Genomic DNA, 22,123 nt, shown 5'->3' with positions numbered 1-22,123 from the left:
GCAACAAACATAGGATCAAGAACAGTTTTAGGGGTCTTTTGTTACCAACATTTGGAGTCGGTGGAGCCAACAGTTAAAAGGCTATATGACCTTGAACTACAGGCAGAACTTGAGATCTCTGGAGCAAATGGTTGTCATGCTCGAGCTTGATCAAGCGAGTTGTGCTCAGGGTAATCGTAAGTGGCAAGCAGGATATGTCTTACGCGCCCATCCATTTGCAGGGATGAAAAATAAAAAGAAAAGAAGTAGCTCTGATACCAACTAAAGATTGTGTTTGATTGTGATTGGAGAGAAATATTTAAGGAGTTAATGAAACTCCGGAAAAGAAACTTGTATTAGAAGGAGATACAACCTTCCAGAAACTTCCACAGTTGTGACAAATCCTATAAATCTGTTACAAAAATTAAACAAACTTCAATTCAAACAGCCATATCTGTCTTCACAAAGATGATGGAGATGATGAAACCTGGCAAGGTTCCAGGAAAATGGTTTCAGCCGCAGGGATGAACAAACTGGAAAATAAAATTCCTTCCAGATTAAAAATAAAAGCAGAAACATGACTTTAAAAAGACTTTAATTCACTTTCCAGACCCCCCAATATTTTTCCCCAAGTCTACCGCGCTCCACGGCGGATCATCTCATTGTACTGATTCAAGGATTCCTGCCTCTGCAACCTCATCTCCTCGTTGAACTTCTTAATGAACGCTTCAACTCGCCTGTTCAACTCGTCCTGACTCAGCGACGGCTCTCTTTTCATCTTCCCCGATCCCGGCGACGACGCCACCGACGAGTTCGTGCTACTCCGGTCGGTGAACGTCTCCGATTTCCTCACTTTCTGCGGCGTCAGATCGATGCTGCAGCGCTGTGATTCCAGCGAGTCAGCTTTCTTCAGGTGCCTCGTTAATGGCATCGGACGCCCGTCCGTTATCGTCTTCCACGTGCTCTCTAACGTATCGTGCCGTTTCGGCTTGGATACTCCCAGTACCTTCCCAGCTGAGCCAAAGAAACAAGGAAAAATAATTAATATTAATTAAAAAACCCATTAAGGCCTAGGCTTTTGAGGCAATGGTGGGGGTAGTCTGGACTTTCAAGAGTAAATCTGATTTGAAAAAAGAGAGTTCGGATGGTGGTGATACCAGCGGCGACGGCTGGTCCGGATTATTCTGGACCTTGACCGATACCGGAGATATCTGATTCTTTGGTTTCATTTGTTGAAACTACAGGGTATAGGTGGTCTGGAACATCTATTTTCAACACCAGTGATAGCATTCAGGAGAATCACCGGTGCAGGATTTGTAGCTGGATATTTGGAAATGTAACAGTAACGGTCAAATCCGCTAAATGCGCCGGGATCCAAAACAAAACCCTAACTTTCTTGCTCGAAACCCTAGCTTACAGATCTAAGTAACACTGTTCGATCAAGAGGGAGAGAGAGATAAAAAAAACAGAAGTACCTTCAGGACTGGATTTGACGGCTCTCCGGTGACCGAACCTCATAGAAACAAGCGGTTTCTCAGCCGGAATCAAGTTTTCCACAGAATCTTTCCTCTCCAGTCTCCACGACGTCGTCGAGATGGTGAACTCATCACTATCGTTCATCTCCGTCTTGGCATCTGGAGCCCTAGCTTCGACCACCGCATTCGCGTCATAAACATATCCGAACTCCGGCCGCAGCTCCACTACATTCTTCGAAACGACCCCGTTGTACGGAACCGCGTAGTCCATTACCACAGCGCTGGAAATCGTAATCCCGGCTGTCTCCGGCGGCTCCTCGACCTTGTGCTGAAGCTTCGAGGACGCGACGATGATGATGATGATAAAGTTGATGACAAGGTAGAGATACGGAGGTCTCAACCAGGACAGAACAAAGCTCCAAATAGAAGGAACTTCCGAGACTGCAAACTCCACCACCACCGGGACGGAGATTTTCAATGCCACAGCCATGGACACCACCCCAGTAGATATGAGCAACACTTTCAGGGACAACCCCCAGTTCGTTGAGTCCGTTGAGAGTATCGCCATTTTTTCCGGCGCCGAAGCTTGGAGACTAGTCGGTATTTTTACTTACCCCTTCCGGCAAAGGCCCTGGACAGAGACAGAGACGCTGAAGATTTGAGAAAGAGGAGCAAATTACGATATATAAACGGGGAAGATGAGATGATGGGATGGGGCCCACAGCGTTTATTAGACCAGCCAGATAGGACTGGGCCACGAGAATGATACATGTGGCAGGTGGTCCACGTAAGATTATAATACGTGGTGTTATGCAACAGTGATTCGTGGCATCAATATACATGTGGCAGAAGTCGACCTTTCCAGGTAAACATCAGCCAACAATTTCCTCCTTATTTTTTCAATTTTTCCATTATTTTCCTAATTTAAAAAAATAAATAAATCTAATTAATCTCTGGCACATCGAAATACTGCCGTTACTTTCATATTTGAATATTCAATGCAATTCACTATACTCATGTATGTGTATTTATCATGTCCCACAAAAAAAATTAAATAATAGGAAATTAAATGCAATTCCTTATAGTCATTCAGATAGAAAAATAAAAAATAAAAATTATTAATTTAAAAAAAAATTGTAAACATAATAATGATGATTGCGTCTAAATTAATCCGGCTGGTTTAGCTTTTCATGGTCTAAAACAGGCACGGAAGCGGCTGGCGCTGTCAGACCATTTGAATTTTTTTATAAGGATTTTCCCCAACGGCCATATTCTTGACCGTTACGTCCAGGAGCCTACTGGCCCAGAGGCTCGGCCTCGGTGGCGCGGTCTTCTGGGCCAACCGACCAACCTCTAAAAGTCACCATAAAAATGAATAAAATTTTATTTTATATTTTTATAGAAAGGAGCTAAATGAGAAAGGTAGAGTGATTTGGTACGGCATGGCCCACCGTAATGTCAAAATACCTTGAAATGGACAGGGAAAGATGAAAGGAGGTGAAAGGTGTTGGGCCCATAGGATGAGAGCACCATAAAGAATCTTCTAACGCACTTCATTTTCATTGGGAAATGGGGACAAGGCACGTGAGATTTGACGTCTCACGTGACCGCACGTACAAACTCTAGACCATGGTATTATCATTGTGATTAAGTTAACGTTTGAAAACTGTATTTTAAATAATTCAATTTTTATAAAACAAAGATTTCCATGTGCATGATATTTGAGTAGAAATAGAAGTTTTCTTCTTTTTTAAAAATATTTGGGAGTTTCACTTTGACTTTCAATAGTGGGACTCTTTTCAAATATTGAGGTCTAATCAATTGATTTTAGCTGAAAACTAATGATGGGTGATCAAAATTTTGATCACGGCACGATGAGAATACGCTAAGGTCCACTGGGTTTGGTGCGTATATGGGTAGAGAGGGAAGGGCCGTACACGTAATTAAGTAGGTGGTCAAATAAGAAAGGCGTTCTATAAAAGTCATGTGACGGCCATGCGTGGTCTTGTTTACTCCATATGTGTGTGATTATAAAACGCTCAGGCAGCTCGGTCATAAGTCGTTTCTAAGGAATGGCCTGTCGACATCGGTTCATGCTTGGATGATATGCAACAAGTTGGATTGATTAAGATTGGGAGACTGACATTGCGGCTAAGTCTTATTTGTTCGTTGTATTATGCGGAAATTTTTTGAGTTGGGACAATGAAGAGGACATTGAAAAGAATAGGACGTAAGTGTTTGTGTGATTCTCCTTGAGCCCCTCCCACCGCCGATCGGAATGGTGGAATATGAAATTTTTTCTGTCATGTCAATTGGAGAAGAGGATGAAGGGAGTTGAAAAAATGGCTAGAGTGAATGCTGGACGTTTGGACGGAAAAGGCATGGGAATGGGCCCAATGGGGGGTCAGAGATTTGAGGTGTGGAGTTGCCGGCTAACTGCAAGTCCACGTGATATGCACCGTCCAGTGGACAGATGAATGACAAGTGTGAAACCAAATATATGATCTCACTGGTCTTTAGTTTCCCACTTCTCATCTTTTGTTATTTTCTCTTCTAAATTGTCGTCTTCTTTTTTTTTTTCTTTCTTTTACCTCTATTGTGGATATCAATGGTTGTTGTCCGTTTGAATATATTTTGTAGTTTTTATTTTTAAAATAAAAAGGCTCATATTAATTTTTATATTATATACAATAAATTTTATAAATTTATATTAAAAAGTAAGAATTTTAAAAAATTAAGATATAAATAAAATTTTACTATCTCAACTTTCAAGATTTTTAAAAATTATTTTTGAACACATAAATTCATATTCATGCTCCTATTAAAAAAGTCATATTTTTTTATATAAAATTTATTGTTAATTTCTATTTTTAAAAATAGAAAATAAAAAATTAATCTCAATAAATACTTAAAATATAAAAACCTATCTAAATAAAAACTTTAAATTATACTAAAAATACAAAAAAAAAGAGAGAGAGAGAGAGAGAGAGAGTTTTTATATCAGTTTTAAGAATCACTTTAAGTAAATCTTTCAATTTATAAGAACAACTTCTACATCTTTATCAAATACCTCATTTTTAACAATAAAAAATTAAAATTGGATGCATTTCTAAAATTTTCTATATAAAAAATAATAACTTCTATACAAAAAAATATAAATATACCTTATGATTTTAAAATTTAATTTTTTAAAAATAAATTTATAAATAATAAAACTTTTTAATATCTTCTATCATATTTTTAATATAGAACCTCATTAGTTGGTCTTTTTAAGAATTGTTTTTAGATATGGTTTTCAGAGATGGCGCTGCGGTAATTGTGGACTAGAATGTGAGAGGGAAAGAAGAAAAACAAAAGAAAGAAATATTTTATTATATGGGATAAAAAAATGTTTGGATGAAGGGAAAATGGGATAAATGTAGAGGAAAGGGAAAGAAAATGGTGTGATAGGTTATGAGTATGAAAGAGGAAGGAAAATGTTGTGGTTTCCGAAGATGACGACAATAACGGCACTACTGGATGACAGGAGCGTCGATGGCAACCACTACTGGATGACAGGAGCGTGTGGACTAGGATGGGAAAGGAGAAAGAAGAAAAAAGAAAAAAGATGAGGGAAAATACGGAAAATGTAGAGGAAAGGGGGGTGGTGGGAGGGCAAGGGAGAGTTGTTCAGAGGAAAGAAAAAGCTTTCAAAATAATTTTATTTATTTATTTATAATGGAGGCAATCGAGGCAAAAGAAGATCATCAATATTTAAAACTACAAGAGAGATGAATATATAAGTTTGGCCATCAGAAATGTGTAATTAATCAATTGAGCATAAGGGTTTGCAATTATGGAACCGGAATTCACAAGCATGCATGCAAACACTTCAAAACCCATCTTTATTATTCTCCAAAGACTACTCATACAAATGAACCACCACCCAAATGACAAAAGGGAAAAAACTGAAAATTGCCTCTACAGATATAGTTTACAACCCCCCACCCCCACCCAACATCTCCATACAGGAGCAAAAAAAACTCCAGCTGCTATTTTTCTGGCAATAACTACTGTGGTATCATATTCATACGAACAAACTCATGTCATTTTCCCCAAGGCTACTTAGGGTTTCGAGAACATGCCCTGTGTTAATGACGAGAAATCATATTCTTTTCCTGGCTGTGTAGGAGGCGTAGCTGGTGATGCTGATGGCGGTCTACTCACGCTAGTGGTTGCGACACCATTGGTGGGAGCAACTTGGCCCATAGTATACACACTGCGATGAAGAAAAGGTAAGATCAGTTGATATGAAATGAAGTCTTTGAGTAAATATAGAAGACTTGGAAATCTCGATCTAATGTGTATCTTGATTTTGATGATATAATCTTTGTTTAAAGCAGTACCTAAGTAAAGCAAATACGCTTTTCAACATGACAAGAGAATCAAGATACAATCTTCTAAAAATGCCATGAAAAGAAATATAGTGGTTTTCATTCATCATACTGATTCCAGAAAAATAAATTAATAAATAATCTAGGTTTGAACATTAAAGCACTACAATATGTAATATACCTGGATGTTGCAAATGGAACTGAGTTCCCAGCTGGATGTGTTGGCCCCATGTTTGCAGCCTAACTCAAGATGAAAAATAACAAAATGAGACTGGGGTTACGGAAATTCTAATTGAAGTTACGGATCAATATATATAGTCTACCTGCATAAATTTCTGCATATCGTTGTTCCCTGCAGCTTGCATCATCATTCCAGGAATTTGGTAGCCCATGTTTGGCCAGTTTTGAGTGGGTAAATTGGTACCATTTGAGCTATGTTGTTGTGCATTGATGGGAAACTTTGGGGCCACACCCGTGGATTTAGCTGCAGCAGCCATGAGAAGGGACTGTTGCTGCGCCAGCATGGCAAGTTGTTGTTGATGAAGAGAAAATGGTGACACCATATTGGACTGGAAGACATCCAAACCATTAGATTACATGATACAGTATCATTTCATTTATGTAAGACATTAAATAGAACATATCTATTTTCCTAGTAGAACTCAAAGCAATAGATATTATAATAATAGTTCTCTAACACAAAGTGAAAACTGAAGCAGGATATCCATATATATACATATGTATATATAGTCATCAAACTTTATCATCATATGATCAATGTGATGAAAGCAACAAGAATCAAATACATGATGCTGTAGCATATTACCTTCTCAAAAAGACTCATTATATCATTCTTTACATCTTTCTGGGGCTTATCTGAGGCAGATGGCATGATTGAAGGTGAATCTTTAAATAGATCCTCAATTCCAGAAGTGGACTGGGTATTACCTTCAATTGGTTTTGCAGGAGCAGTTTTCTCAGCTGATGAAGTTTGTTCAGCAGCTGCAAGTTGTTAAGCGTCAAAATCAATGGTAATATTAGCTGAACCATCGTATAACAATTTTAACAAGAAACTATTGCCATTATAATTTTTAAGAAACAAAAAGAAAAGGTAAAAAGAAAAAAAAAACAGAAGAAAATTTGTGAAGGGGAAAGGAGAACTAAGACATACACTGGAAACCAGCCCATGCATTATCATCAGCAGAGGCTGCCTCTGAGCCATTTTCAGTAGGATCATCCATGGAAAGCATGTTAAAAAGATCAGTAGCATAATCAACTTTAGGGGGAGGAACTACTGGAGTAGAATCTGCAGCCTGCTTAGCTGATTCAGCTTGTGGCACTGATGGTTCTGGTTTCTGAGTAACTTGATGAGGCTTTGGAATAGGGGCAACCTATTCATAAATCAGGTGTCAGCATCATAGTTCTAAAGCTTCAAACCTTCTTTTTCAATGCAACTAAAGGTAATGCCAACATCATTTAGAAACAAGTAGAGTATCAACTAGAACCATTAGGAAAGATGCGTTTACCAAATCTAGAGACACCATGGGTCTAGGAAGTTTTTCTTTTTTCCTTTCTGTTTCTTTGTTAAAGGAAGAAAAAAAAAAATCATAACCAGGTCCTGTTATCGGGTTTTTTGCAATGGTTGGATTAGCAACAGACTATCCTTCAGCATTTTTGCGTTAAACTGGCAGCCGCATGGAGACTCAAAACATGTTCTTCAAGGCTTGACATTCCAACAAGTAGCCATAGCACCAAGGAATGGACCCTAGTTCACCAACTCAAATGTTTCCGAAGTAACTATGTGACACTTTGATAACTCAAGACGCTTGGAGATGCTAAGCCAGCCTTCCTCAAACTTAGCTTTCAATGCTAAGCAATGTTGTATGACACGGAAACTAGAGACTACCACACACAAGTCATGTAAAAGCTATGTATAAGAATTCTCTAGAATCCTCTACACTACTCCAAGGACTTTTACCCTTTTATCAAGATGTGTAGATGCCTCTGGGTCCTGGAAGCTTTCTGCCCCTCTATAAGCTCAAGTGAGGGGACATTTGAGGAGGGTAAGAAAAATAGCTTAGGCAACAAAGTCCCAAGTGCATAGATTGAATCATTGTAGTTTTTCCTTTGATACAGTGCATAGATTGAATTTTAATCAGTTCAACATATTGTTAGAATCCTATTGACACCTCTTGATTTAAAACATAATACATGCATTCTAGTGGTGTTATGTTTATACAATGTCTCATTATATCTGATATATATATTGGGCATACCCCTGGCTGGTCCTCACACCAAAACTCATAAAAGATACCTGAGCTGGATTTGAGTGTTTTGCACCCAGAAAATTGCATATATGATCAATGAAGAATTCATATTTATTGAAATACTTGAGCAATTGTAAAATCTCAGCAGAAACTACTCAAATGAAAGAATGTAGACTTATCATTGGTTATCTTTGACACTACATAATTAATACAAGGTAATGTATTGCACATGTATGTACAATTTTTTTTTTATAAGTAAACACGTAATATATTAACACAAGGCAAAAAAGCCGCATAGCATACAGGGAGTATACAAGGCGGCAAAGGCCTCACAACCAAAAAGAGACAAAAAGCCCACCAGCCCTTAAATGGAGGCTAACCACTCCAAGAATCCTATAAGGGAGCGTGGCTCCGCTCCACTATACAATTTTGCCCAACCCCACACATTACAAACAAAAGAATTCTTATTCTGGATAGCTAACTCCCCCCCCCCCCTAAAAGTTAATCTATTCCTCTCCTTCCAAACCGTCCAAAAAATAAATAATAGAATGAATTTCCAAATTTTTTGTCCTTTTTTTACCCACAAACGAGCCCTTCCAGCTAAGTAGTACATCCTTTACAATTTCTGGAAAAACCCATTGGGCACCGAACAAACCAAGGACAATCTCCCACAGTACTCTGGCCACTGTACAATGAATGAGCAAATGATTTACATTTTCCTCTTCGATACCACATAAAAAACATCGATTAGGAAGCTGCCACCCTTTCTTTCGAAGTCTATCAAGGGTAAGAACCTTCCCCCATGTGGCTTCCCACGCAAAGAACGCTAATTTAGTTGGAACTCTATCCACCCAAATGCCATTTTTGGGGAAAACGGAGCCAATGTGGCTGATCAACAAGCTGTACGCATTCTTAACACCAAACTGCCCGTTTTTTCCTCCCTTCCAAGAGACCAAGTCCTCCTCCAAGGTAATTCTTTGGCCCCTTAAGGCTTGGAGTAATTCACCTACCAAGTCCAACTCCCAATCGTTGAAGTCTCTAATAAACCTTAAATTCTAGCCTCCTTCACCAGAATTCTGATCCCACATTTCTCCCACTGTGGTGTTCCTATGAGCAGCCACGACAAAGAGCTGAGGGAACCTTAGGGACAACTCCACATCCCCACACCAAAGATCAGTCCAAAATCTAATTCTGGTGCCTTTTCCCACATTGAAAGCCATATTATCCCAGCACCAATCAGATTCCTTCAGAATTTCCTTCCAAACCCCTACGCCAAACGCCCTATTTGCCTTCTTAGTCCTCCACCCAAGTTCCTCTTGCCCATATTTTGCCGTAAGCACTTGCTTCCACAGCTCGTCTTTGGCCCGAGCGAATCTCCAAACCCATTTTCCAAGCAAGGCTTTATTCAAGGGGACTAGCTTCCTCAAGCCAAGCCCTCCCCCCCTCCCCTTTCTCCTTACTCGCACACCATCTCCCAATTGATTAAGTGGGTTTTTCTTTCCATATTTCCCCCTCCCCACAAGAAGTCTCTTTGCAACTTTTCTAGCCTTCTTGCCACTATCTTAGGCATGCGGAAAAGGGACAATTGATACAAAGGCATACTAGCCAACGTACTCTTTATGAGGGTGATTCTTCCACCTTTGGAGATAAACTGCCGTTTTCAAAGGACAAGTTTCCACCTTACCCTTTCTTCCACCCCATCCCACACGGAAGAGGCCTTATTGGGCGCCCCCAAGGGCAGCCCCAAATAGGCTGAGGGTAGCTGACCTACCTTGCATCCAAGCTTCACAGCCATCTCAAGTATCTCTTTCACCTCCCCTACTGGAATAATTTCACTTTTAACCAGATTTATCCTTAACCCTGAAACAACTTCAAACCAACATAAGATCCAGCTCAAGTAGGTCATGTCTTCCTTCTTTGCCTCACAAAACACTATTGTGTCATCCGCAAAGAGAAGGTGAGAAATATTGGCAACCGACCCACTACCCCGCCAGATGTTGCACCCAGAAATGAATCCCCCTTCCACAGCCCTCCTAATAAGAACACTCAGCACTTCCATTCCCATGACGAACAAGTATGGGGATAGGAGGTCACCTTGACATAGCCCCTTTGAGCTAGAGAAAAACCCAACAAGCACTCCATTTACCAAAACTGAAAACTTAGCAGTTGAGATACAACTCCACATCCATTCCCTCCACTTAGACCCGAACCTCATTTTTTGCAATACCCTCATCAAGAAATGCCAATTAACGCTGTCATATGCCTTCTCAATGTCCAATTTACAAATTAGGCCTTTCTTTCCCCTTTTTTGCCAAGAATTAATCACCTCATTTGCAATTAAGGAGGCATCCAAAATCTGCCTACCCATGATGAATGCATTCTGATATGGGGAAACCACTTTACCAATCACTTTTTTAATCCTATTGGCCAACACCTTGGCCAATAATTTGTACAGCCCCCCCAAAAGACTGATAGGCCTGAAATCCCCCAGCTCCTCCGCCCCTCCTTTTTTTGGTAAAAGGACCAAAAACTTCTTGTTGAGGCTCTTGAGAAAAGAATTTTTCTCATGGAACTCCTTAAACATCTCTAAAACCTCCTCTTTCACGAACTCCCAATAGCATTGCCAAAAGGCCACAGTGAAGTCATCCGGACCTGGAGCCTTATCCCCATTCATATCCATTAGGGCCGAATGAACTTCATCCTCCGTGAAGGAAAACTCCAGGGTTTCCGCTTCCTGCTGACTGATCTGGTTCAAGTTTAACCCCCCTATATCTGCCTTCCACTCCGAGTCTTCCGTTAGCAACTGTTTAACGGCGTCTGCAATCCCTGTCCTTACTTCTTGCTCCTCTGACAATCATATCCCATTGACTTTTATTCTGTCCATGGAGTTCCTCCTTCGGTGCGCAGTTGCCATACGATGAAAATAACCCGTGTTTTTATCCCCTTCCCTTAGCCATAACTCCCTTGATAATTGTCTCCAGTGTATTTCCTCCAGGTTTACCCACTTAGCATATCCCTCTTTGGCTTCTTTTTTAATAGAGATTTCCTCCTTTGTCAACCTTCTCTCACTTTCCACCTGATCCCAGTATTCCACTTGTTGTAAAGCTGCAAATTTATTACTTTCCAAACTCCCAAACACCTCCCTATTCCAGATTTTTAAATTCTGTTTAATCACCTTCAGTTTTGTAGCCAGCCTATAGCTAGCCCTTCCTCTGACCAACATCCCCTGCCACCAGCTCCGCATGAGGTCTTTAAACCCTTCCACTTTAAGCCACATATTTTCGAACCTAAATGGTGAAGGACCTCTTCTTATGCCACCCCCCTCAATTAGAATAGGAAAGTGATCCGAGATGGGCCAAGGCAGTCTTTTCTGGATCACATTGCTGAACTGATCAAGCCAACTGGGAGACACAAGGAATCTGTCCAACCTGGCCCAGGCTTGATTATGAAGACCTCCACTCCAAGTAAATGCTCCTCCTTGCAGGGGGGGGTCAACAAGCTCGAGATCATCTATAACCTGAGCAAACCTCCTCATAGCTGAGGTAACCCTCCCTTGTCTACTTCTTTCCCCTTGGGATAGAATAATATTAAAATCACCCCCTACACACCAAGGTTCTCCCCAAATTCCTCTAATTGCCCCAAATTCATCCCACAGGCTCTCCCTATCCTCTTTGGTGAAAGGGCCATAGACTCCCGTAAACACCCAGACTACCTCATTTTCAACATTTCTGAATTTACAGGAGATTGAGAACTGGCCCTCCTCCCAATCCAATATTTCTATAGACCTTTTGTCCCAACAAATCAAAACACCTCCTGCCGATCTAGAAGCTTCTAAAGCTCTCCAGTCTAAAAATCTCCCCGCCCCTAAACTTTTCACCACCCCTTCAAACATTAATTGGATTTTTGTCTCCTGGATACAAAGCAAGTGCACCTTCTGTTTTCTAACAAAAGACTTGATTATTTTCCTTTTATTACTGTCATTCACATCCCTCACATTCCAACTCAATAATTTGAGATTCATTATCCAATCGTTAGTTGACCCCCTCTACCCTTAAGATGACAGTTCTTCTTAATTTCCCCTTCATAATTGATTGAACACTCCAGCCTTTTGAGCTCCTTTTCGAATTTCGATTTCTCCAACATACCTTTGTTGTGTATCCTTTCCCGCCTTTTTCTAATCTTGATCAAAAAAACCAAGATTTCCTTTTCCAGGCCTTCTGTTGGAAATCCCAAAAACTTGCTAAATTTGACCAGACTACTTTCCTCCCAACTTATCTCCTTCTCGCCCCTGAGATCTTGGGGCTCAGCCCAAACTGAATTCCACTCCGGGTTTTGTACCTCAATTGCGGTGCAATTAACCTCAACCAAATCCCAGCAACCCTTGCCACTCACTGTGGACCCCCCTGCAACTGCCAAGCTTAGCATGTTTCCTTCCTGAAGGTTCTCCCTCATCACCCCAGAATGGTCGTAAAACTCCCCCTTCGGAGTCCGACCAAAAGAAAAAGAAGAAGAATGAGAAGACCCCCCGCAACCCTTAAACCCCACGAGTTTGAATTAGACCCATACCTTGAAGCTTCTTCCACTAACGCACAATCTGCCATTGAACTTTGGGATTTCGACTGCCGCTTCCTCCTTTCATCCTTCTCTCGGCACCTTATAAATTCCATCTCCAGGTTGTAAGCCAGACGGGCTGAGGCACAAAACTTCACAAAGAGCCCTCTATCGTGGAGCTGGGCCTGAGAAGGCCCAGGACTACCCCCAAGCGTGATTGCAGGCCCACGAGACAAAAGCTTCAACCCATCTGTGGCCCGCCCCTCAGACGGCCCGCACGCTGGCCCAACACCAACAAACGTAGCCCCCTTTAAAAGTAAAGGGCCTTGCGCAGAGAGCCCATCGGCCAGCTTCGAGCCCACGAGACCTTCAGCCGGGCCAGACGAAATCAGCCCATCACCTGTAGATCCAGAAGTGGGACGGGTCACCAACCCGAAATGGGCCCATTTTTCAAACTCTTCACTGCCCGCCCTTCTTACCTGCCCTCCAGTCACATCGTCTAATCGAGGCTGCACCTCGGGCCAAGCATCCGACATTTCTCCCACGCGCATCCCAGCGCGTGTGGCACCATCATCCCTAACCTCCCCATTCTGTCGCCCAGACCATTCTCAATTGTCCCCCTGTTTCTTCCTCAGCGACAGGGAGATCTCCCACCACAGGGACATGGCGTAGATCTCCCCCTCAACCCTAATCTCCAACAAACTCAACAATTCATCGCCATTCGTTTTTACTAAAACCCTAGCCCACTCAAGCTCCTCCATCCTTTCCGTCTGAGAATCAAAGCCTAAAAACCCACCGCACGCTTCCCCCACTCTTCTCAAAATTGTCGGAACCCATAGCGAAATTGGGAGACCTAGAATCCTTACCCAAGCTTCATTCCTAGCTTCTCCCTCTGTTGAACACCCAGATTTCGGACTCCATTGCTCCAATCCCATCTGAAGCCCTCCCACTGATCTCTTCCCAGAGGCGAGGACATTTCTAGCTTCCTTCTCGAATTCAAACTCCAAAAGAACACGTCCCTTTCGCAGTCTTGCCAAGCCTAATTTTCCTTTCAACCCCCATGCACTTGCCACTGACCACCCTAATCTCTCCAAATCCTTTTCTCGTGTTGAACTAGTGTTCCATTTTCCTACCAAGCAGTGTTCCAATCTACTCAGATTACTTCTTATTTCCTCCCCTTTTACCTCCACTCTGACCCTTGTAACGTCCCTGCTCCTTAGTCCTTTTGCCACTTCCACATACGACCTGCCCGTGGCCCTTTCTTTTTTATTATTCTCCTTATTATCAAACCAAAATCCCACATTTCGTAAGGACTCCACCATGGAAGCCCATCCCCCCTTCTCCCCCCTGCCTTTCGGAATGCAAATGCTATATCTCCTCTTCTCCATATCGGTTACCCCTAAACGAAGGAAGCACCCTGCCCTGTTGGCCTCTCTCACCAGAGAGTAACTCCTCCCTTTTTCCTTCCATTCCCTTTCCCATCTTCCTTCTTTCCCATCCCTTATGCACTGAACCAGACCTTCTGTAAAAAACCTTATGCTCACCGGCCCCAGGCGAACCCAAGACAAGACCCCTCCCTTGCTTTCCACAATGACAACTTGGATCTTGCCTTTTCTCTCCTCGGCTTCTACTTCGAACACCTTCGACTCCACCACAAAGCTACTTCCCTTCCTTTTCCCACGATTCTCCGCTCTGCTCTCACCCTCATCGTCATCACTCGCGTGCTCACTCTCACTCTCACTCTCTCTCATCGCTCATAACTTCCATATTGCACATGTATGTACAATGAGAGCATTAAAAGACTTCATGTCCTTTGTGATATCTAGAAATTGTGATAGAGGGAAAATAATGAGAGATGTCATTCAAAAACCCCCACAGCAATTTGATGAAATGAGATGCATGCAGTAGGATTCAAAGAGCATAGCCACGCGGTGTAAAAAGATGTATGATAAAAAAATACATATGTTCAATTGAATCTAAAATATCAACCTAGTTATGATGTTAAACCCAAAATGCCACATTGTTTTTGTCTCAAGAACTCCCACCTAACCAGATATTTAAATCATCATATCTTAAGCAAATGTCAATAGGAGAATGATCTACATGACCCACACCTCATTCTCATAGTCAGCAGCAGAAAGAGGATTTTTCGTATCACAAACCCAATAACAAATGCAACAGGCAACAACATTTAGACACAGTTTCTTGGAAACAAAAGAGTAAAAACAATAAATATAGAGGTGACCAAATGCATGTAAGAACAACTTCACATACTGGCTCAGGTCCTTTAGGAGGCACAGGAAGGCTAATCCTTGTAGCAGGCCCGTTATCTTTTATACTAGGTCCCTGAACATTCTTCTTTTCCTCAAATGAATTCTCAGAATTGCTGGTATTTCCACTCCCACCTCTATCCCCAGGCCTATGCCAATGTGCGGATGCCTTTTCTTCTCGACCCTGAGAAGTTGATCTTGGTTTTCCATCCTTAGGAATCCATCTCTTATCTTCATACCTGGAAAAATATGCATTGATTAGACTATAGATATGCACCTTTAAGACTGGAACCAAATATGAGACCAAAGAACAATAATACACTGCAATTTTATCAAGGACGATAAGTACTAGCTGACAGAAATGACCCAGAGGCACATACTTTGCACGGATAAAATTCTCAATCCCAACTCTATCATAGTTTGGAGGTAGATCTGCTTCCCAATAACTATTTGCCTTCTCATTTCCCATAGCTGCATCATGAACAAGAATCATGTTGGTTTATAGTAGACCCTTTCTCAAGCTGGAATCAACATCAAGAAGAAAAATCCCGAGCACATGAACCACTAATGAAGCTTACATTGAATAAATGCAACCTGTTCAGGAAGCCATGTGTCCAGTGTGGCAGACCTCACCTGCACCAACATCCAATATGAATATATAATACATAATGCAGAAAATAAATAATCAACATTCAAAATGTAGGAAATAATTTTATAGGACAAATGTTGGCAGCCATATTTTGAGGGCCGCGGATCTTCAGAATATAAGCACAGTAAGAATCAGTGGATAAACAAAAACAGAAGCTGATGTACTGACTACAAAGCAAAAGCAAAAGCCAATTGGAGGTTCACCTAACCCACCATAGAGGGATGGGTACCCCCCTTGGGGGCATGTATAGTTGGATAATTAATTACTACACAAGGTATTATCAATGGTCAAGGTGCACTAGAAGGGTCTAGATCTCGAAGACATGTGGCAAAAACATGATTTATGCTCCAGTTGAGTAAATTCCATATTTTCCACAGAACTAAGCACATATTATATTGAGAAGTGACAAAAATCATAACATATCATGTAATTTTTGCACATCATCTCAATTGGTTAAAGCGAGACACAAATAAAAAAGATTGTGTGGATCCTCCACAGGCCAATAAAGAAAGCATTTCTATTTCCACATAATGAGGCAATATGCCAAACTATGAGATATGCAATGTAATGCAGCAATAGTGCAATGACAAAAATATCTTGAGTTTAAACATATATCATATTTCGATAAGATAGTGTTGTTATTTTCTCTTTGGTTGTTCACAACTTTGAATGGGAATAATCAAATTGATATTTCTTATGATAACCATCTTACATAAGACTGTTTTCCTGGGAATATCATTGAGTGCTTTAAGAAGTCGCCAGACACTTGCCAGGGGAATTCAGGGGAGTAGGACAGCTTGATGCTCCTTTTCCAACTTGTCAATTTACCCTTTTTGTGATCCCTAGTGTGGTTTGGCTATGGCTGAAGATGACTTGACATGAAGTCCTGAGGGTTGGTCTGCACAGGGAAGGAAAATTGCTCTTGGTTAGGTTTTACTGTCTGTTCTGAAAAGTCTAACCAGTGTGGCATTAGAGACACTTTGAAGATTAACACCTTGCTTCACAATTGTTTTGGAGGGTTTTCTATAAGACAGGACATTTGTGTAGGGAAGCTAATATTTAAAAGTTTTGGAAACATAAAGCAAAACATTTGTAAAGAGAAGCTGTTTTGTGCACATTTGGGGAGACTAATGGAGATTGGTACGCTCGCCTTCTAGCAAAAAAGGAATGGGCTTATGGAACAAGTCTTTGGACAGCTATCAGCAGACAGACTGATATCTTCCAGTCTAGGTGTCATATCTAAGAGGGAAACAGCCTCCGCACTAGGTTTTCATGTGATGTGTGGTAAGGAAGGACTGTTCCAAGAGACTGCTTCTGGGACTCTTTCAACATAGCTGCTAATAAAAAAACATCGCTAGATTTGTAGAATGAGGATGGTTGATGTCATTGGAATCAAAATTTTTGAAGAGTTTGCAAGATTGGAAGGAGTTAGTGTAGTCATTTTGAATCTGTTCATGGTGGGATTGAAAGTTGGATTGGCATGGAGGACCCCTCAAACACATGCTTTTCACTGAAGTCTTTCAGCAAATCTGAGTGCTCAGGTGCCCATCTAAGGCGGTGTAGCACTGCAATGCTCCTTTTAAGGTTGGTTCCTGTCTCTGGGAAGGACTATGGAATAAAATTCTTACAAGGGATTGACTCACGAAAAGGGATTGGTCTTTGGATAAGACATGAACTGTAGATGTTGTATGCTTTAAGCAAGATGAGGAATCAGCTCAACATATTCTTTCCCATTGTGGTTCCAAGCCAATTTGTGGATTTTTTTTTCTTGATAGACAAACACATTTTTGATGAAGGCATCTAACAAGGAGGCATACACTATGTATGCAGGGGTATACAGGAAGCAATTTCTTGTCCTGTTTGGAATTTCTTAAGTTTTACCTCATTCTATGAAAAATATATTTTCAGCTTAGCATGGCGATTTTGTTGGGAAGGACTTTTATGGTACATTTGAACAGAGCAGAATCATAGGAATTCTTTATGATTTAGAGTGTTCCACATAAAAGTTGAAAGATGTTCTTCTCAAATCTCTGTTTGCTTAGTCAAGAGAGCTGTGGGGGTTGAGAATTTCTATTTTAGATCGCAAGGGCAGGAATTAAGGCCTGTTGTAATTACTTTTCTGTATTTTTTTTCTGTGGTACTTGCACTAGTATTGGACCCCTTCTTTGCTAGGAGCTTTCTTTCTCTAATAAATAAATAAATAACTATATATGTACCCAACCAAACCCAACACCCCCCTTCTTGCCTATCAAAAAATAAACATAAACAAATATATTATTATTCTTAACAATGAAAGTACTCAAAAGCCTGTAAAATTAAAAAAATAAAAAATAAAAAAAAAAAGCAAGAAAACAAAAGAGCTACAAATGCTATTTAAGTGTTCATTTGCACATTATTACTAATCAAAATTAAGCAGTGGCTGATTTTCTTCTTTGTTAGGGGATGGTTGGCTTGTCTAGGCATCAAGGAACTCCATAGACAGTAGTGCAGGTGCTTCGTTCCCCATATTGTTGTACTATTCTTAAATCAATTCTCACATAAAAAGGAAAGGAAGATAAGTATCCAAGTGGGCACTAACAGTCTCTCATATCAATTTACCAATTTGACAAAAGACCCTAACCCCACCAAGAAACACAAAAAACCCCAGCCTGACACACCCACAACACAGCTGCCCCAAATATTAAAAAAAAGAAAAGATATATTGCTTATCCAGTTAAGGTTTTCACAAAGCTTAATCATACGTGTCTTCTTCTTTCTATGGGTTTTACAAAAGTAACTGGATTTTTTTATGGATTACCAACCAAAGGAAAACCGCTAATATTCAGCTTTACTCCAGCATTAAACAAAGCATAAAACTAATAAATTGATCACCTTTGATATGTGTACCCCAAGGCTTCTATGGATCCCAGAACATTGCATGCATATAAATATGCCTAGATTCACACTAGCCCATCTAGGACCTCTGCATGGTAAAAAATTCATTATTAGCAACTCATATAGATAGAAAGTAATGAACTAAAGATAACTGTTACTGATCAGAAGATCCATCACTCTTAATTTAATTCTTTTTTTTTCCCAATTTAGTTTTGACCATTTTAGTAGCTAGGGCCTTTCTTTTGGATTGTTTTGATACATACTTGCTTTTGCAGTCAGCACATTCTCTGTTCTCAGGCAGTTTAAGAAGGCCTTCTAGTATCTGCAATTATGGACATTAAAAAGGAAAATCAATTTAAATCAACAAAATACATAGATGGATTAACAAAGCCAACAAAAGATGCTTGTTCAGAAAGCATATTATAAGTGCATAGGATGACAAGAAAAAGTTGTGTACAAAGTAAACAAAGACCAACAAATAACATGGATCAACAGCGTAAATACGGCACCAGCATGATTTTTACAATTACCCACTGGCATAAGATACATACTTGTCCTATTAATAAAGGCTGTTCTTGCAAGGTAATTAGATGCATTGGCACCCACCTACATGATTTTAGCTTACAATTTAATAAAGGCTGTTCTTGTGAGGTAATCAGATGCATTGGCACCCACCTACATGGTTTTAGCTTACAATCAATTTAACTCTGTCTGAAGATGAGAGCAATAGTACAATGGTTAGATATTTTAGCACATACTCATACAAAAATATCATTGGATTTCTTGCCATCAATTCTCTTGAGTTTGGATTGTTTTGATTGTTGGTTTGTAATATAGATCATCTTGTTATTTACCAAATCATATTAAAAATGCTTGTTTGTTTCTGATGAAAATATATATTCATCTGAATATGGCATTAAAATGACAGGTCATTATCAAAAATTGATATGACGGGGTCATTGTCAAAACATCAATCTTTTTTCCTTGATTAAGTTTAGTAAAAGCAATTTTCCATTCATGTTGTCATAACCGCTTAGATGCCTCAATATTTTAGGCATCACAAGTAAAAACAAGGATAAATAAGACACCTTTAACATGAAGATGAAAAGAATGAAAACAAAACTAGGGGCTAGTATAGTATTTACTTGAAACAAGACATCACTGCAATTATAAATGGTAACTTTTACTCCAATAGAACTTCATTCATTCCAAAATTGTAAATAATTTGTTTTAAGTATTGAACTCATTTGTTAGTCCATGGTTTAAAGAATGCTTAATATCCTAATTTTTTGATAGATAAAGAAAATGCATTATAAATAAATAAGGGTATACACGATGTATACAAAGCAGCTAAACAATACTTAATATTCCATTTGCACTAATGAGCATATGGAAGTGGCTGTCTCATCGAATACTTCTTCTTTGGGAAGTGTTCTCCCAAGTTAAGGAGTCAAAAAAATGAGCCATGGTCTCATATCTACCACATCAAAATTTAACTCAATGGTGGAAATCTGACCTCCATTTCAGTGCATATTGACACATATGATCAACAGATGTTAGCATATCAAAGTTCTTTCATGAGAAATAATTAATGTGAACATAGTACATATTCACCAGTAATCTACCACACATGATGTGCATGTGACATAAAGTGATGTTGGCATAATGAATGCAATTTCATTGTACTGATTAGTCATGTGCAGACTTTAGAGGTTGTTTCAGAGGTCAATGGAGGGGTTATTTCATGAAGATAGTTAAATTGAGAAAGGAGAAAGAACCCCCCCATTAGTTTTTAGGTGGTGTTTCGAACCGACTAAATTTACCACCCTTAGCAAGCCCTTTGTTAGTTTTTAGGTGGTGTTTCTAACCGACTATGTTTACCACCCTTAGCTTTTATGACTGATAAATTTTGTAATTATGCCTAATGCTACCCTCCAAATTCATGATGTGCATCAAATTGAAGAGTTCACTTAATGCAATTGGGGATGGACCAAAGGTGCTTAAGCCAAAGCACCACTTGAAAACAGTGGCAGCTGTTACAAGAACTGAATCCCTGAGAATATGATAAACAAATGTTTTAACTAGACGAATTGGCATGTGTGTAATAACGATGTGGTGAATGAACAGTAGGAGTAGATCATATCTGAATTCCAGAGCGAAAAGTAGATTTGCGAGCATGAACTACTAAATATAGATTAAAAAAGGAAAGAAAAACAAAACAACACCCACAAACCCAAATAAAATTCCAAAAAGGAAATTTTGTATCCCTTGACTGTACCCTTTTCTTGATTCTACATATTCCAGACACAATTCTCAACCAAATTTTACAACTTTAAAATATAAATGGCACATCAAATAAATGACTCTAAAATTAATACAAAAACAAAATCAGACTGTGAATCATTAAGGCAGACGGCTCTACAGAACATTTTAACCTAACCACCATTTATTCATACAAAATCAGCCCCTGAAATCGGAGCAATAGCTTAAATGTAGTGCAAAATAAGAACTAAAATTAATGGTACTAACAATTGGAAACCCAATGATCCAACTTCAACTCTACATAAATCCCTCATCAATCACACAAATACCAAACTGAAAAATTGAGAATAACATCATCAGAATTAGCATCAATGGATCAATCAATCATTCAATACAAATCAGATTTAGCGCATTTATGGACCAAAACATACAGATCAAATCCAAACCAAACCAACCCAATACAATAATCGCCCGTTCCGTTGCTGAGAAACCAAAGAGAAAAAAAAGGAGGAAACAAACACGGTAGAATCTTATTACATCATATTCAAACCCAACCCCCGCTCCTGTAAAGATTCCGAATTTTCCTTCACCTCCCAAGATTTCCCAGAAACCCAACAGACAATTACAAAATTGAATCAGGCCCCATGACAGAGAAGGAAACAATTGGCTCATAAACCCAATAAACTAAAAAAGAACGAAAAAAACAAACTAGAGATGAATCAAACCTTTCTGTGCCTGGCATTGAGCTCCTTGGTAACGTTGGCCTTCTCGTTCATGATCTCTGATGACGGTGATGAATCAACGGCGTGATCTTTCTCTCTCCACCGTCCGATTATCTGACCAAACCTGTGAAGAGAGAAAGAAAAGGGGAAGAGAAAAATGGCAACCGCGTCTCTCTCCTTGACTTCATTTCTTTTGCTTTGATTTTCTATACTCTTGGCACGTGTGGGAATTTGATGTTTGTTGATTTTCCTTTCCTTCACGCGTGATGGCTGGCAAATCTTAGGGCCCCGTTTGGGAAATGACAAAAAGTAAATAAAAGACTTTTTTTTTTTTTTCTATTGTGACTATGTATTTGATAGATTAAAAATTATATTACAATAACAAAAAAAAAAAATTACTTGAAAACTAACCCATTATAAATACTCTTTATCAATTTAAGTATTTATAATGGGTTTTCAAATAAAATATTATTTTTACAAAAAAAATAATGAAATTTTTTTTTGTCAAAATGAGATTAAAAAAAAAAAATTAGAAAGAGTTGAATTTTAAATTTTGGGTTTTTATTGACTATTTTAATCAAATAACCCTTGTAAAATTTAATTACCCTTTTAAACTAATTTATAATTTTATGCTATAGAAGTCATAATAAGAATCATACATTAGCCTTAATTTATTTTATTTTATTTTTTTATTTAGAACA

The 22,123-nt window shown here is 39.4% G+C and overlaps 2 protein-coding genes across 2 annotated transcripts; both read right to left on the bottom strand.

Annotated features, from left to right (window-relative positions):
* Positions 1–255: 255 nt before the first annotated feature.
* LOC117909683 lies at positions 256–2,106 on the bottom strand. Its single transcript, XM_034823782.1, has 2 exons — positions 1,455–2,106; positions 256–993 (listed from the first exon to the last, which is right to left on the bottom strand). Exons 1-2 carry the CDS (start codon positions 2,020–2,022, stop codon positions 614–616), a joined length of 948 nt encoding a protein of 315 aa, XP_034679673.1. The 5' UTR covers positions 2,023–2,106; the 3' UTR covers positions 256–613.
* A 3,127-nt stretch (positions 2,107–5,233) lies between these two features.
* On the bottom strand, positions 5,234–21,613 carry LOC117908827 (ADP-ribosylation factor GTPase-activating protein AGD5). The gene is made up of 11 exons (XM_034822601.1): positions 21,426–21,613; positions 18,702–18,760; positions 18,436–18,526; positions 15,494–15,548; positions 15,296–15,386; positions 14,920–15,154; positions 6,999–7,218; positions 6,654–6,829; positions 6,151–6,396; positions 6,009–6,067; positions 5,234–5,712 (listed from the first exon to the last, which is right to left on the bottom strand). The coding sequence occupies exons 1-11, from the start codon at positions 21,474–21,476 to the stop codon at positions 5,559–5,561; spliced, it is 1,437 nt and encodes a 478-aa protein (XP_034678492.1). The 5' UTR covers positions 21,477–21,613; the 3' UTR covers positions 5,234–5,558.
* Positions 21,614–22,123: the final 510 nt, after the last annotated feature.

Source organism: Vitis riparia, chromosome 19, assembly GCF_004353265.1.
Source record: "Vitis riparia cultivar Riparia Gloire de Montpellier isolate 1030 chromosome 19, EGFV_Vit.rip_1.0, whole genome shotgun sequence".
NCBI lineage: Eukaryota > Viridiplantae > Streptophyta > Magnoliopsida > Vitales > Vitaceae > Vitis > Vitis riparia.
The sequence above is the reverse complement of the archived record's forward strand: the minus strand, read 5'-3'. Positions and strand labels throughout refer to the sequence as shown.

Coding starts and splice junctions, on each gene's coding strand:
- LOC117909683 (XM_034823782.1), bottom strand. CDS start 2,022: ATGGCGATACTCTCAACGGACTCAACGAACTGGGGGTTGTCCCTGAAA. Junction 994..1,454: donor CGTCAAATCCAGTCCTGAAG/GTACTTCTGTTT, acceptor TCTTTGGCTCAG/CTGGGAAGGTACTGGGAGTA.
- LOC117908827 (XM_034822601.1), bottom strand. CDS start 21,476: ATGAACGAGAAGGCCAACGTTACCAAGGAGCTCAATGCCAGGCACAGA. Junction 18,761..21,425: donor TCAATGCCAGGCACAGAAAG/GTTTGATTCATC, acceptor CCATAATTGCAG/ATACTAGAAGGCCTTCTTAA. Junction 15,155..15,295: donor GAGAATTTTATCCGTGCAAA/GTATGTGCCTCT, acceptor ATATTTTTCCAG/GTATGAAGATAAGAGATGGA.